General features: G+C 35.0%; 1 protein-coding gene across 1 annotated transcript in view; it reads right to left on the bottom strand.

Annotated features, from left to right (window-relative positions):
• The window catches only part of CDH2 (cadherin 2), a 211,525-nt gene that overhangs the window by 57,661 nt on the left and 138,363 nt on the right, over window positions 1-15,501 (bottom strand). The window contains exons 3-5 of the mRNA XM_032309845.1: window positions 4,309-4,535; window positions 2,471-2,617; window positions 569-724 (exon numbers count right to left, since the gene is read on the bottom strand). Of these exons, the coding sequence (XP_032165736.1) occupies window positions 569-724; window positions 2,471-2,617; window positions 4,309-4,535 (530 nt within the window). The remainder of the gene's footprint in view (window positions 1-568; window positions 725-2,470; window positions 2,618-4,308; window positions 4,536-15,501) is intronic.

Genomic DNA, 15,501 nt, shown 5'->3' with positions numbered 1-15,501 from the left:
AATCTCAATTTCTGGTTGGGAGCATCTAAATGGCAGACCTTTCTGGAAGGAATACAGCCAACAAATAAAATATACATTTGCTGAGACTATTTCATGGTAACAATCAGACCACGAAGAATAGATAAAGATGACAAACATAGATGTCTACTGAAATTGTAAGAAATTATCATTAAATAATAGCCGACACGTTTTATGGAATACTATGCAATCATTAAAACTGTTGTGATCTCTATAATTCACAGGCAATAATCTTTGACTCTTTGACTTCCCTCATGTACATTTGTTCCTCTAAATCCTTAGCCACACCAACATGTAAAGGGTGAGGAGATTTTAGGCAATCTCACTTTCTTCTTTGGCACTGTTTTTGTTTGGTTTGGTTTTGTTTTTTTACCCTAAACATTCATCAATTCTATAAAAACCATGAAATCATTACAACAAATTGAAAAGCCTATTTTTGGTATTAAACTTGTGAGTATCAAATCTCTAAGACCCATATAAGAAGCGAATATTAAACTACACAGTTAGAAGGGTATTGATACAACAGATTACCAGCAGGCTGAAATCTTACATGAAACCGGGCTATCAGCTCACGATCCAGAGGCTTGGTCACGGACAGCTGACCTGAGATGGGGTTGATAATGAAGATACCGGTTGGAGGCTGATCAGCTCCGGGCCCAGTTACGCTATACCGTAGTGAAAGGTTTTTATCTCTGTCCGACCTGATCTGAGGATCAAGAAGACAATCATATTAAATGAGAGACTAAGTGAGCTCATTATCACAGACAGAACAGGCCACACCTCATGCCCTTTTTCAGTTACAAACTTACAGCATCTCTTCCCAGAAAACCAGTCCTGTTTCTCATCCTTGCTTCTCTGTCATAAGCTTCAAAAAGAGATGTCACCTATCACCAGAAAGACTCGGAACAACACTGATGTCTAAAAGAGCAATCACTAGGAGCAGGGCCAAAAAGTCAAAATTAAGGAGTGTCAGTTTTTAAACTGTATCAAATTCTATCCACGGAGATTGTAGGTTAGAATATTTAACACAGGAACAGGTGTCCAATTGAATTGAAATAAAACCTGTTTACCTTTTTGATTCAGTTAGGAGAATAACTGCCTAGGCCATTGTGTGAAACAAACTTACATGAGAATTCTAATATTATGGTTGAGCTCAGAAGTCAGATTTCTGCACTTGTGTCTTACTGACATTACTCACTGCAACCAAAGCTCTCCATGTTATTTTAAGGTGGTATCTATTACTCCAAATTCTTTATTAATAACAAAACACATAAGAAATCATTTTATAATACATTTATTTTTTGCTCTCAAAAATTACATCCACTCTAGGCTCACTGCCTTTCCCCCCAAATATAACAATTCCCCAGAAAAATCAGTTTATAGGTGAGAAATCATAGGAAAAGGCTACAGAAAAGAAAGAAGAACAGCTCAAGGAGAGGGCCAATTGGCAATACTTTTGCAGGTGATAATAACAGATCTTTATGTATTAGGTAAATACACTTCACCCAGTAACAGAATCTGGTTTATTAGTTTTCTTATAAGGCAAAATTCTCTTTTTACTCATTGTCCATTAAAGTAGGGGGGGAAAAAGCGCCTTTATTTGGGGGCCATGTTGTTCATTGTTAAATTGAATTATAATGTGCATCAAAATAAAATATGCAATATAAAAATGACTTATAAAGAATACAACTTTCAGTAAGTACGTTTTGGAATGCTAAATTAATCGTGTACACAAACATCTAGATTCAAATAAATAAATACACAATAACTTTGTCCTTTTTCCTTTTGCAATAAAACAATGGATTGATAATTTTACCAAACATGTACACATATCTGTGATTTTTTTTTCTCCACATCTGATGGCATACATTTGGAGTAACTGAAAAAAAAACTACTTCTCAGATTTATAAAAGCCTATGGTTTTGCACAACCCCAGGGATTCTGTTAATGGTAGCAGAGGTCACTTCCTTTTTTCTTTTAAAAAACTCTCAAATGCACCTGGTGCTGGCATTTTTAGCAATGATTGCCCCTTTATTTCTTCTTTGGCTCAAAAGCTATCTGTAGAGGGCAAAGATCATCATGGAGAGCACAGCTGTCAGATGGGGAAGTGAAGGAAGGGTGTGTATGTGTGTGTGTGTGTGTGTGTGTGTGTTTGCGTAGCGAGAAAGGGTATGGTCTGGTTGTGGATGTATGTGGGAAGTACATATGCACACGCTCAACAAGCTTCACTGTCCGTGGTGGATGGGACCCACAGAAAGCTCTACTTATACATAATCTGAGATAATAATTAAAAAAAAAAAGTCTCTGCACAGCACTATAGACATTTCACCTATATCAAAAAATAAATTTTTAATATATGTGGTAAAGTCTGTCTTGTGATACAAGAGACAAAAGCATTTCTAACATACACTTGATGCATGCCATGGAGATAATAAAAACTGTGCCAGCCTACCCTGACAAGCTCTTGAGGAAAAGGTCCCCTGGAGTTTTCTGGCAAGTTGATTGGAGGGATAACCCAGTCTCTCTTCTGCCTTTGTAGGTGGCCATTGTGCTTACTCACTTGTCTTGGGAATACTATTTCTTCAATTTCTTGTGATTCCTTTGCATTAAAATACAAGACATTGCTGAGTACTAGGAAAAACATTTTCTGAAAGACAGCAGTATCAATGCATACCTGACAGAACAGGGTTCACTGTTATGAACAAGAAAATACGCCTGGAGGCCCTGTCTTCATCCCCCTATTAAAATAATAGAAAACACCGTAAAATTTGGGGGTTACACTGATCATTGAAGAATTGAATTCCAAACAATTTATTATGTGGCACAGCTGCGTAAACTATTAGTAGTTTCTATAAACCACCTTAGATAGGAGTTAATATTGAGCAAAATTTAATGGTATCCTTTTATATATCTCTCATTAGTTTAAACCACAGTTCAGGTAATGTGCTACTGTACATTAAATTTAGATCTTGATGTGCTAAAATATAATTTGAATTCCAAGAGAAGTTTAATACATACTGCTAAGGCATGTCTCAAATATTTATGACCCTATTAAATCCCACAGAATTAATGCTGTAATTATTCTAAACCTATGTCAGCCATGATGGATGCTGTAGATGACCCACTTTGCACATTGGGTATTAATCTCTGCTGGATGTCAACATTTTCTTCTGTTTCTCCTTATATCTGTAGACATTTTAGCCATTAGCCCTTGCTGCTTCAGTGCAAATATCCAAGCTAGTTTGCTGGAACACAGCAAATCATCAACAACAAAAGCATCTTTTCACTCAATTAGTTACCAGTTTCTTACTCTGTATTCCCCAGATGACAGGATTTCCCTTAACAGTTAATAGATTAATAAATTATATTTTACATGATAAAAGTCTAACATTGGGGCAAGAGAAAAATGATATCTTTTCCACTACTACACTTATACATATTTGATTATGGGTGTGTATGTTACACTTAACACTAAATAGCCAAAGCGAACGTGTGTATTCTTACTTCCCACAGTACAATAATCTACAAAGTGTAATAGTTATACTTCATGAAATTACAGACTTCAAAAATAAATGATTGTGGTGCCTCCTTGTATTTGTTTCAAATTAACATGAACTAGAATATTCAGAAACTAACAGTGTTATCATAACTTTACTGAAGAAATTATTGCATATTATTAAAAATTCCTAATATAGTGATTTATACGAAATAAGTGCTCAGTAAATGTTTGCTGAATTTAATCAAACTGTACTTTGTGGGAAGTGTATCTCTTTCTTTTATCCTGGTTCATAGCAGCTTCCACCAGAGGGAGTATATCATTCCTTAAAGTTATGTCAGTTATATAAATAATTCATACTCCCCAATTTGATTATTAAGGGACAAGAACAAAACCCAATACTCTACACTAGAAATGCTACAGTATATCTGTACTTCCCATTTAATAGACTTGACTAGTGACATCTTGCAAAGAATTGTTTATTTGAGGGTTACATTTAAGAGCTTGTAAAGCTTCAAAGAAATTTAAAACAAACTCCTAATTTAAATTAAGTTATAAATCTCGAATTATAAACAGCCATTTCAAACACAATTTCAGATAGCTTACATATACATCTAGTCTAAGTATCTTGTAAGATTAAAATTACAACAACAACAAAATACTATTTGAAGTGGCTGAAGTTGATAAAAATTCAAATACTGGCCAATGTGACATAAAGCAAAGCATCTATTTAGTCCCAACTGTATGAATCTAATTTTTAAAGGTAACTCCAAAGCCATGTTTGGATACTCTACCTTCACTGAATCCTCAGGGAAGGTAGGCTTGAGGCTCAATTTTACTGCTACTTGCCACTTTTCCTGAGTCTCTTTATCTTGGGCATATACCAGGAACTTGGCATGCTCAGAGGAGAGGGGAAAGCTTCTCACGGCGTACACCATGCCGTCTTCATCCACCTTAAAATCTGCTGGCTCACTGCTTTCATACTGGACTTTCCGTTTCCCATTGCAGTTGCTGAACTTCACTGTAAGAGAAAACAAACATAAGAGTCTGGTGATAATATAAATGCAGAAACATCTAAGTCTGAATCCCACGTAGGTTAAAGGATAAAACACGGTAAGCATAAAACACAAAAACTTTAGTTTTACATTATTAAAGAGATTCTTATACTAGAGAATACCAGATTATGGATCCGAGTTGTTCCCCAGAATCTCCTTAGTTCCAAAGCCTTCCCCCTCCCTTCACGTTCCGCTGGATCTTATAGCTCTTGGCTACACCTGCTTTTTCTGCCATGCCTCTCCCTGGGATTACCTGCTGCTCCCTTAGACACTCCCACTCATCCTTCCGGTCCTAGCTCGAGTCACTGAAGGTGGAACTATCCCTTGTTCTCTTTCCTCATGGAGCCATCTGAACCCACTGCCACAGTTTTATAGCCATTCCTGACATTCATGGTGAGATGAACATCAGGGACAATTCTCTTAGCTATCTTGAATACTTTCCATATTTCCTGGCACATAGTCTTAATTTATACTTTTTGAATAAATTCTCAAAGGAAGAAAGCAATAACTTCTATTAATGCCCACTACACTCTAGAATTACAAGACGGTAGTAGTAATTAAAAGGGGGAATAATTTGCAATTTCTAGTCCTCATAGTGCTTATAATAGTTCTATGAAGGAGCAGCAATTTGTAAATTTTCAGATAAATAAAAATAAAGATTTATCTCAAAATAAAGTTTAACTAAAAATATCTATGTCTTAAGAATAGAAAATCAAAAAGATTTCAGTATCTTATCTTTATCTTACATGTAATGACTTAAAATAGAAAAAAAATTAATGCTTTCTTAAAAGCAATGTCAATCAGCTTATGTCCCATTGGGTAACAACACGAAAGTTAAACCACATGCTTATAAATGTAGGACTAAACATGTTCAAGCCAGAGTAAAATTATAAAATAATACAAATATTCTCTAAAGAAGATGATTTCCTTTGAAACCCTTAATCATTCTTTATGAGGAAAATTTCTCTGGGCATAGCATAAAGGAATCAAAGAAAAACCAATTTTTTAAAATTTCTATAAATATGTGGTGTTATGCCCTAACCACAATTACACAGGATATATTTTGGAAAGCAATTAATAGGCACACATTACAAAATAGAATCATATACCAGTTTTTGCATTTTTCAGGTATCTAAGTAAATTTTTTCAAACTCCCACTCCACATATGAATTGATGAGTTCTTTTGTTTACATTAATATAAATTCACTGTGATGTGCAGAAGATCACAGCCAAATAACATGTGTGCTTATTTCCCTTAGTAACCATAAGATCCTTGATAACAGTAATAAAATACTTCAACTACTGAATATGATCTATGTGGGACATAGATCATTCTTCATTTTTCAAACATCTAAAAAACGAAAATACAAGTTATATCTCACAATATATTATGTTATACCAAAATATTTGTCTTTGGAGTAGAAGTATCCCAAAAGATACTTATTTACCCTATCTTACTTGCCATGTGATTAAAAAGTGAAAAATGCGTAATCTTTTTTACAGAGCGATGCCATCTACGGCTAATCTTTCATTAAAGAAAAAATGAAAAGTAAAATTGATTTCAGGGAACCCTGCCGAAAAAGCAAAGGACTTTTATCATCTTTCTGTATAAAAACACCTTTTTATATCAAAGAAAAAAAACGGTATTTGTGAACTTAAAAACATAGAACCTAGATCAGACCTTCTGCATGTTTTTGTCCCTTTTCACCACTCTAGAATGGGCCTCATCAATTCCCACCTAGATCGTTGCATCGGCCTCCTAGAGGTTTTCTCCCTGTTCCAGCTCTCTGAGCATCTTCTCCTAGACTAAGCATTTGTTGCTCAATCAGTTCTCCTTCTCGGTTACTATCCACAATATTATACATCTTTTTTCATCTGGTATACCATGTTCTTTCCACTTTTGGTCACTTGGTCTCTTTGGGTTTTTTGTACGTCATCTTCTAAAACATATTCTACCCAATCAGATTTCTCGGTCATTCTCCCATCTCCCTGCAGCCCATATCCCATGCTCTGGAAAGTCCCTCCACCCCCATTCTCCATGCCACAGCGCCACAGCTCCACAGCCAGGCCGTCATTTGGGCAAACGGTCCACCTAGACGATCTTTAGAAGATAGCAGCCAATGCCTCATTTGTGAAGGCTTCACATTTTTTAATTTTAATCTAATCTAATCTAATTTAACTTTAACTCTTATTTGTTTTTACATTTCCTGTCCACAGAAGCACTTATTTTTATTAGAATAATGATTATAAGAACTAATGTCTACTTATTAATGGTTTCGTGTGACTAGATCTTCTCTAAGTAGACTGTAAACTTATTTTGGCTTCCTGACAGTGAGTCTTAGTTCTTCTGCTTCCTAGGACACCTCGCAGTGACAGAGACAGTATAAATGCTCATTAAATTTTCACAGACCAGTTGTATAGGTGATACCTTACAACTTTTAAAAAAATTTGAAAATAGGCAGGAAACACAGAAGAATGTCCAGCCTGCTCTGGCAATTTGTTGTGTTCAGCAATCACAACAAAAAACCCAGGATCTTTAAGTCATTGACTTTGTATTAGGCTTTTGAGAGTGAAAGATAATGAATTAATATTTGTTGCATGCCAGGCATTGAACAAGATACCGAAGATTAGCTTATCTATGTAAGCCTTAGCAATAACCTCCTGAAGTGGAAATCATTATTTCTGTTCTAGAAATGGGGAAAGAAAATTCAGAGAGCCATGCCAGGGAAAGAAAATTCCATGCCCATGGCTGCTTGACTTTAGAGATTCTCCTACCAAAGCAAAAAATAATCCAACTGAACTCATGACTCCTAAGTTATTGAAACCTAAACCTTTAGTAAACAGAAAAGACAAAGAAGTTCGATAAAAGCTCGTGAAGAGAATGATGCCACATTTAGATCTCCAAAAGTACCACAGTAAAGAGCATTATTATAAAGAAGTCTTTAAGTTGGGGTGTACCCTACATGTCCCATAAAGGGGAGTAGCTGGGCCCCCGCAGGGGAGGTGCAGGTAGGTGGGCGGAAGGAAGAAGGGGAAATTCATGGTTAGTGTTCCAGTGCCTGTGGATTCTGTTAATTTGGTACTCAGTTACCTATTTGAATTCAGGTGTCAGAATGATGCAGGAAAGGGAAAGAAGGCCTTTAAAGAAAAATGCATTTGCAAAGAAGGAAAAAAAAAAACACCCAAACCGTGTCTTTCCTATAAAGGATCATGGAACATCCTATGAATGAGAAGTGGTTGACTTCAGAGAGTCTGACACTGGGGAAACTCTCTGAAGGAAATTGCATAAAGGTCAATTTTTTAAAGTCAGTAAGTTTTCAGTCACCCCTGCTCCTCACCTATGACTACTATGAGTTGGTTTAACATATCTATTATTAAATTCTTCTGGGTTTTTTAAACAAATGTTAATCCGCATTTACTCAAATGCTAAAATAAGCAACACTTTGGGGGAGTATTCAGGTTTAAAGAAGTGTTTTTCATTACGTAATTCCCTTTGTACATTCAACCATTAGAGTCAACACCTTGACTGAAAAAAAGTCCATTGCCAACTGAAAAAAATCCTCCTCGGTGAAAGCCTAGTCCTGACTTCATCCTGTGGTTGTGAGTTAATGCGTGTAGAGTGCCTGGTTCATGGTGACATGCTTCGTCCGTGAAAACCACATTTCACTATTTTCAAGTCACACAAATTAAGAGGCTTACTAATTTCAATGGGTGTTCCAAACTGAACTGTGCTCTTCAAAATTCCTATGTTGGAGCACAGACTCCCAGTACCTTTGACTATGACTGTAATTGGACATGCTGGTCTTTATTTATTTATTTTTTTAAAGATTTTATTTATTGGGACGCCTGTGTGGCTCAGTTGGTCAAGCCGCTGCCTTCGGCTCAGGTCATGATTTCAGGGTCCTGGGATCGAGTCCCACATCGGGCTCCTTGCTCGGCGGGGAGCCTGCTTCTCTCGCTGCCTCTGCCTGCCTCTCTGCCTGCTTGTGTGTACTCTCTCTCTCTATCTTTGGCAAATAAATAAAATCTTTAAAAAAAAAAAAAGATTTTATTTATTTATTTGACAGAGAGAGATCACAAATAGATGGAGAGGCAGGCAGAGAGAAAGAGAGACAGGGAAGCAGGCTACCTGCTAAGCAGAGAGCCCGATGCGACTCGATCCCAGCACCCTGAGATCATGACCTGAGCCAAAGGCAGTGGCTTAACCCACTGAGCCACCCAGGCGCCCCTGACATACTGGTCTTTAAAGTGGTAATTAAGATTTACTAAGCTCAAATGAGTCGGCCCTCATCCAATAAGACTAGTGTCCTCATCAAGGTGAGGAAATTTGGACACAGACATGCACGAACACAGAGGAAAGACCATGTGAGGACACAGCAAGAAGGAAGCCATCAGTAAGCAAAGACAGGTCTTGAGAGAAGTCCAATGTGCTGTCATCCTGGTCTTGAACTTAGACCTTCAGAGCTGCGAGAAAATCATTTCTGTTGTTTAAACCACCTCGTTTGTGGTCTAACACAATGGATAATGTGTAGATTCCAATTATTAACCACTGGTTGGTGTTTATTGCCTATTATCTTGTTTCACTTACAACTTAGATGCAACTAAGAATATTTTCTCAAATTTGACAAAATTCTCTTCTTGAAAGAACCACTGAAACTTATTCAAGAGGATTTTTTTTTTTTTTTTACAGAAACATAGATATTAATGAAAAAAATAGTGGGAAATGGCTGTTACAGAATCTTAGTTAAATCACTAATTTAATTTATAAATTAAATTTACTTATAACATTTCAAAGGAGTTTTCGGAAGGACTATAAAAAATTTGTGTATAAAAAAGCTGGTTAAAAATAAGAGAGAGTAGGTAGAAGCCATTTATAAGGAAGAAGGAGACATCCAAGGGACATGGCTTGATTATTAAAATTAGATTTAAAATTTAAATTTCAAGATGAGGAAAAGAAGGCAGGCAACAATCATAGACATGTTACTATTGTTAGAATACATAGTTCACTGGAACCAAGGCGTTCCTGTTATTAAAACATTTTCCTAATAAATGGTAGGTAAGGAACTTTGAGTAACACAATGCACACAATTTTCAACTTTCATCCTCCAAAACATGAAACAGTTTAATCATTTTTTAATATATGGCTTTTTAAGAGAAGATGATAAATTTATGTTGAATTAAAATGCATTCTTAAGCAGTGAAACTATTCTGTGTGATAGTTTAATGGTGGATATGTGGCATTCTGCATCTGTCAAAACTTGAGGAACGCACAGCAGAGAGAGTGAGTCCTAATATAAACTATGGATTTTAGTTATTCATAACATATCATTATTGGTTGCAACAAACGTGCCACCCTTATGCAAGATGTTAATAATAGGGAAAACCTCCTTGCTGGTGATGATCTAAACTACTATATTATTAGATATTTGAAAGGGAAAATTGTCAATATCCTCAGTCTCTCACAAACACGAGTTCCAGTGAATTGCCTCCAACGGATACTACTTGGAGCTATATAATATAACTAAATCAATAACTTGACATAAATACCTCTGGCATGGAGATGCTGAGTTGGTGTTCCACAAAAGTCATAATTTCCTATTAGACATGTGTAATAAAGCAGAAATTCTATTATTTTAAAAATAATCAAGGAACTTGAAATATTTTTCCAACAGAATAATCTCCCTTACATTAAAACATTAAATACTTAAATACTCCCCTAACTCAAAGTAGAAACTCCAGAATTTTGTAACACAGGAGAAGGAAATAAATTTCCTTAGAAAACTAAAAAAACAAGCTTGATCTATGGGATTATTCAATTTTAAAACAACTCTATACACAATTAAATATCTGAGGCTGAAAACATTACAATATTAAACAAGAAATTTATTATTAGAGCTATTGCACAGTTTTCCTATTTAATATGTAGTTACTGTGTTCTAGCCTACATAAAACTTTGTTAACATGGTTAATACAAAATTAAACATCAGGGAAATAATTATTTTAAAGTACTTTTTGACTCTTAAAGCTATACCTCAAATTAATTTTAACCATAAAGCCATAATATCTTTATAAAATATTAACAGGAAACCACAGATCTTATATATTAAATGCATTACCACTTAATAGCGCTGCATAAACCATACGAATGAAAATGTGCAAAATACTCACCTATGACTTACAATTTTTGCTCAAGTAGAATACAATTGTAAGAGAACACTGCAAAATATTTTTGTTCCTAAATATGTCTTCACCTTATTATTGTTTTTTTTTCCCCACATTCATTGTTACTTTTGAAGCATGTTGGGACAACAGAAATAGTTTCACAGTGCCAAGAGATTTCTCCTTCCACAGAGAAAGAGCAGTATTAATTAATGAACCTGACATCTAAATGTGAGTGCAGAAGGTAGGGAGGAGCTGTCTCAACAGTAGGGATTTCGCTGTGCTTTTACTTAACAGATTCCAATGGAGAATGGTTACCACGTGGCAAGTTTACTTACAGATATGAAAAACCTGCTTAGATATTCTTTTGCCACCCCAGGCCCTTCCTGAGTTTCAATCCGGGGAACGACTCTTCCTGCAACCCCTTTAGTAGCCATTTCAGGGTGTACCAACCCCGTCTGTACCTATATAGTGGGATCTTCTAGAGGTAGCACGGGAATGTCCATTTGGACCTTGGTGGAAAAAGTCATTACATGTTCTTTATGGCATATAATTATAAGAAGAAAAATGAAATACAGAAATTTAGTTACACATATGGACTATTAAACATACATAAACTTCCAAAATCCTTTAAAATTCTTTAATGCTCGAAATCTGAACTTGTTTTTGTGAGATACCTTTTTTGTAACAAGTCTTATGATTTGGATATCAAATTCTTGATAATTACCACCAATGAAAGCTTTATTCCCAAAAGTTGGCTGTAGCAAATGATAGCAAAGAATTCATCACTTTTTCTCCAACTGGCAGAAAGTTCTTTCTTGGCACGAACCATGAGGATTTATTAAATTTCACGGTCCTTCCTTTTCTTGCACTGACAAATATAACACCGACATTCCTTGTGGAAATGCAAAAGCTTTTCAAATTTTGTCATATTAAGTATTTAAAAGTAATGATATAACGACTTCAAGAATACACAGGTATTGCTCTAATAGTCTTAATAATTTTTCTCTATGGTTTAAAAATATAACACCACCTAAATATCACAAATGAATCATTTTAATCCTCTTTCCAGCGTTGAATTTTTGCTTCAAATCCATAAATTCTGTGACTGTGTGTAATATTTTTTGCACGGGTTTTGCAGTTTTCAATTAAGTTCATTCAGGTGCTCCAAAATGTCAGGTAAGTAAGCTATTTTCTCAAGTGAATAACTCTCCTTCAACAAATCTACAGTGAACAACATTTGAACACACGGTCATTTTTCTATTAGCTAATAAACTCCTGAAAAAAAAATGTGTCCTTTGGACAGCTCATGCACTTTGCTATATATCAGCAAATATGGTATTCCCTTATCTTTGCACAAAGCTGGAGCCATTTATTTTCATAATATCAGTTTATGTGGATTTAAGATTTATGAGCAATCTTCTATGTACAAGAGCTTTTACATGAATAAAACCAACAGAATCATGAGGTTCTCAGATTAAACTCTTGGTTTTTACATCTTCATGCCATTTATAGCTTTTTTAACCTTTATGTCATTAGGGCCTCTGCATCAGCCTTGTGTCCTGTTTGCTTACCATCCTACTATAAAATATTCATTTGTCTCCTTGAATATATAATTAACAGAAGATTGTTTTGCCTTTTTTAAATCCAGAATAGAATAATGCTTTTCAGGGAGTCTAGCTGCTGCTATTAACTGATATATTTTTTAGTTCCTTAAAGTCATCGACGTGGAACTATAACTTTTTTGATTTAATAATCTTTTCGATTAATGCTGTCACTACTATATGTGATGTGCCATCACCACTCCTCCTAACTGTAGTATTCAAAAGTGGCTCATTTTCTACTTCTCCAAGTGTTGATGATGGGTACATAGGCTGGTAAAACAGGGATTCTGCATGTGGCTTAAAGCATCAAATAGGAAATGCTATAAATGACTTTAAGAGCTTGATCATATAGTGCTGTACTCAATCTCATGAGGAAATGTTCTCCTTCCTGTATAAGAAAGTGCAAAATTTCTGCTGCCCAAAATGGCTGGTTGGGGATACAGTGCCCACAAATTTTGTCCTGCATGTGGCTTCACGTGATCATTTCATATTAAGATGTTTAGACCCAGTGTGAGAATAAAGATAAGAGCACATGAATTCCAATTATGGGGAATTATTAGGGAATTATTATTATATTATCTAATTAATACCTTAAGTATTTGAATGGGTTCTTTCGACTCTGAAGTCCTTCAAGCTTTCATCCCAAATTATCCATTGGGTTGGGAAAGTAAAGATATGTAAAAATGCCATCTAAAAACAAACTCTGGCATGTATAACTTCAGAAACCTATTTGTAAAATAATATATAATATACATGTAACAAATATAAATAATGTACTAAGTAATATTATGAAATTATATAAAACAATATGATATACAAAAAAGTATGTAATATACATTATGTGTGTGTGTGTGTACACATATATAGATATGGTCTTTTGTATTTTTAAAATACTTTAAAATAAAGACAGGAAGTATGCCTGGGTGGCTCAGGCAGTTAAGCATCTGCCTCAGGCTCAGGTCACGATCCCAGGGTCCTGAGATCAAGACCCTCGTTGGGTTCCCTGTTCAGCTGGGAGTCGTCTTCTTCTCCCTCAGTCCCTCCTTACACTACTCTTGCTCTCTCTCTCAAATAAAATCTTAAAAAAAAAAGACATGAAAAACTTCAAAAACTAAACATCCTGTAATCTAAATTAGAATGTGGAGTATTTATATTCACGTCTTTTAAAAAGTATAGAAAGTGTCCAAAAATATACTCATATATATGGATAACCAAAAAATATTTTTGAAACAATCAATTTCTGGAAACTACAGTCCTCTTTAATAAAATAGTAAATTTTATATCCAGAAAAAAATTATTTTAGCAGATTTGATTCTAAAAACCTATATAAATTTAAAATAATATATATACATTAATTCTAAAAATCACATAAAAATTCTTGATTTCCATCAAAAATAAGACTTTGACTAATTGTAACCTTAAATCTAACATAAAGAAAGAAAAACAGCAAAAGAAGAAATACAAAAAAAGAAAAAGAGGGAGAGAAAAAGAAATAAGCCACTGAGAAAATTAACAAAATTGGCCCCTGAAAAAAACATAAAAAGTTAATTTACAGATACCTTCTATTTTAGAATCAAACCGGGGAAACTAGGAGTAAAAATATAAGCAAGTGAAATGGAAAAGATAATTAAATGGAAACTCGCATAAAAGCTTCACTTAGGATAAGCACACAGATACAAAAGTAATGACCAGAAAACCAGATTCTGTGGGGAAGGGGACATTTTGTTCCAGCTCCTCCAGTGAGGTCTTGTTCAATGAAAAGATCTGGGGAAGTGCTATGTGTAGACTTAGGTCTACATAAGTCTTACTCAGCCAAACAGAAAATAATAAAAGTAATAAAAATTGTCAGCAAGTTTTTAGAGAAAGCCATAAAGGAGCTTTCAAATATAATGTTAAGTGTTGTGAGTTAACTTACTGAACTGTTTTATTATAAAAGTGCCTTCACATCTTTTTGAACATTATAAAAAAAGTTCAACCATGTGTATGTGTGATACAATGTTACTCTATTCTTGGCTTTGTGGTTGGGAAACACTGATTTATTTTGCCATACTTCTAAAATAGTAAGTCTGCCATAGGCATTACTAATTGATCACCAATATTTTCAGTTTTTCTCCTCTTCATGGACATTCAAAGAGAGGATACTCTTCATCTCCCTTGACCTTAGGTATGACCATGTGGTTTGCTTTGGCCAATAAAATCTGGGGACTGAAGTGACTTACATCACTTCTCAGCAGAAGCATTTAAAGGTTGATACCCTCTTTCCCAGCAGTGGCAATGATTAAAGGTGTTAAATATGTATAATACAATACCCAATTCCCCGGGATGGGTGAGCCACTCTGTAGGGAGCTTCTCTGGAGAGAAGGGCGGGGAGGGGGAGTAGGTCACCTGTTCCAAAATGGACTTCCCATGAAAGAGAAAGCCTACCATGTCTGACAAAGCCTCACTTGCAGTGACCTGAAAGCTTCTTAATGCAGTAGAACTAGAATGAAGTTGTCTATGAAACAAAATAAATTGGAATCAAACTTAGTGTAGATTAACACAAAAATACCTCTTATTCCTGAACCTCTTGGTAGTTCCCTACCAAAAGAGAAAGGTTTTATTATCATGTTCTCTAAAATGTTATGAAATCTCTCAGAGAAACTGTTATTTCATTTCTTTTCTAAGTAAAGGCATGTAATATTAACTAACATCTGTATGTAAGTTGCCACAAATAAAAGGAAGGAACAGAGCTTTGATATGAAATTGAAAAAAATCAAAACAAGCAGCAGAAATGATATAGAAAAATGGTTATGACATTAAAAATATGAAATTTGGGTTTTCAGCAGTCCAATAATGATATGCATGTAATTTTATGTATTCCACTATTGGAAGAGCAGTAAGATCATTGCATTTTCCTTTGCATGCATTCTAATAACTCAAAAAATTTAAAGGTTTTCTTCACTTCATTGATATTCTTCCTCTAGGCATCTCTATGCATGAAATTCAATGAAAACATTTTTTTTTTTTTTACAGACTCCACCTAACATAAAATTATCAGTGCTCAGGCAGAATGACTCTCCTTTTTCTGCAGAGTGTGCCCATTAACAAATTACATTGAAATATCACTACCTCTAATTAAATTACTCTGACAGAGCACAGGTTGTGTTGAAGTTCCTTTTCCCAACTATGT

The sequence above is a fragment of the Mustela erminea genome, chromosome 13 (genome assembly GCF_009829155.1).
Source record: "Mustela erminea isolate mMusErm1 chromosome 13, mMusErm1.Pri, whole genome shotgun sequence".
Classification (NCBI taxonomy): domain Eukaryota; kingdom Metazoa; phylum Chordata; class Mammalia; order Carnivora; family Mustelidae; genus Mustela; species Mustela erminea.
The sequence above is the reverse complement of the archived record's forward strand: the minus strand, read 5'-3'. Positions and strand labels throughout refer to the sequence as shown.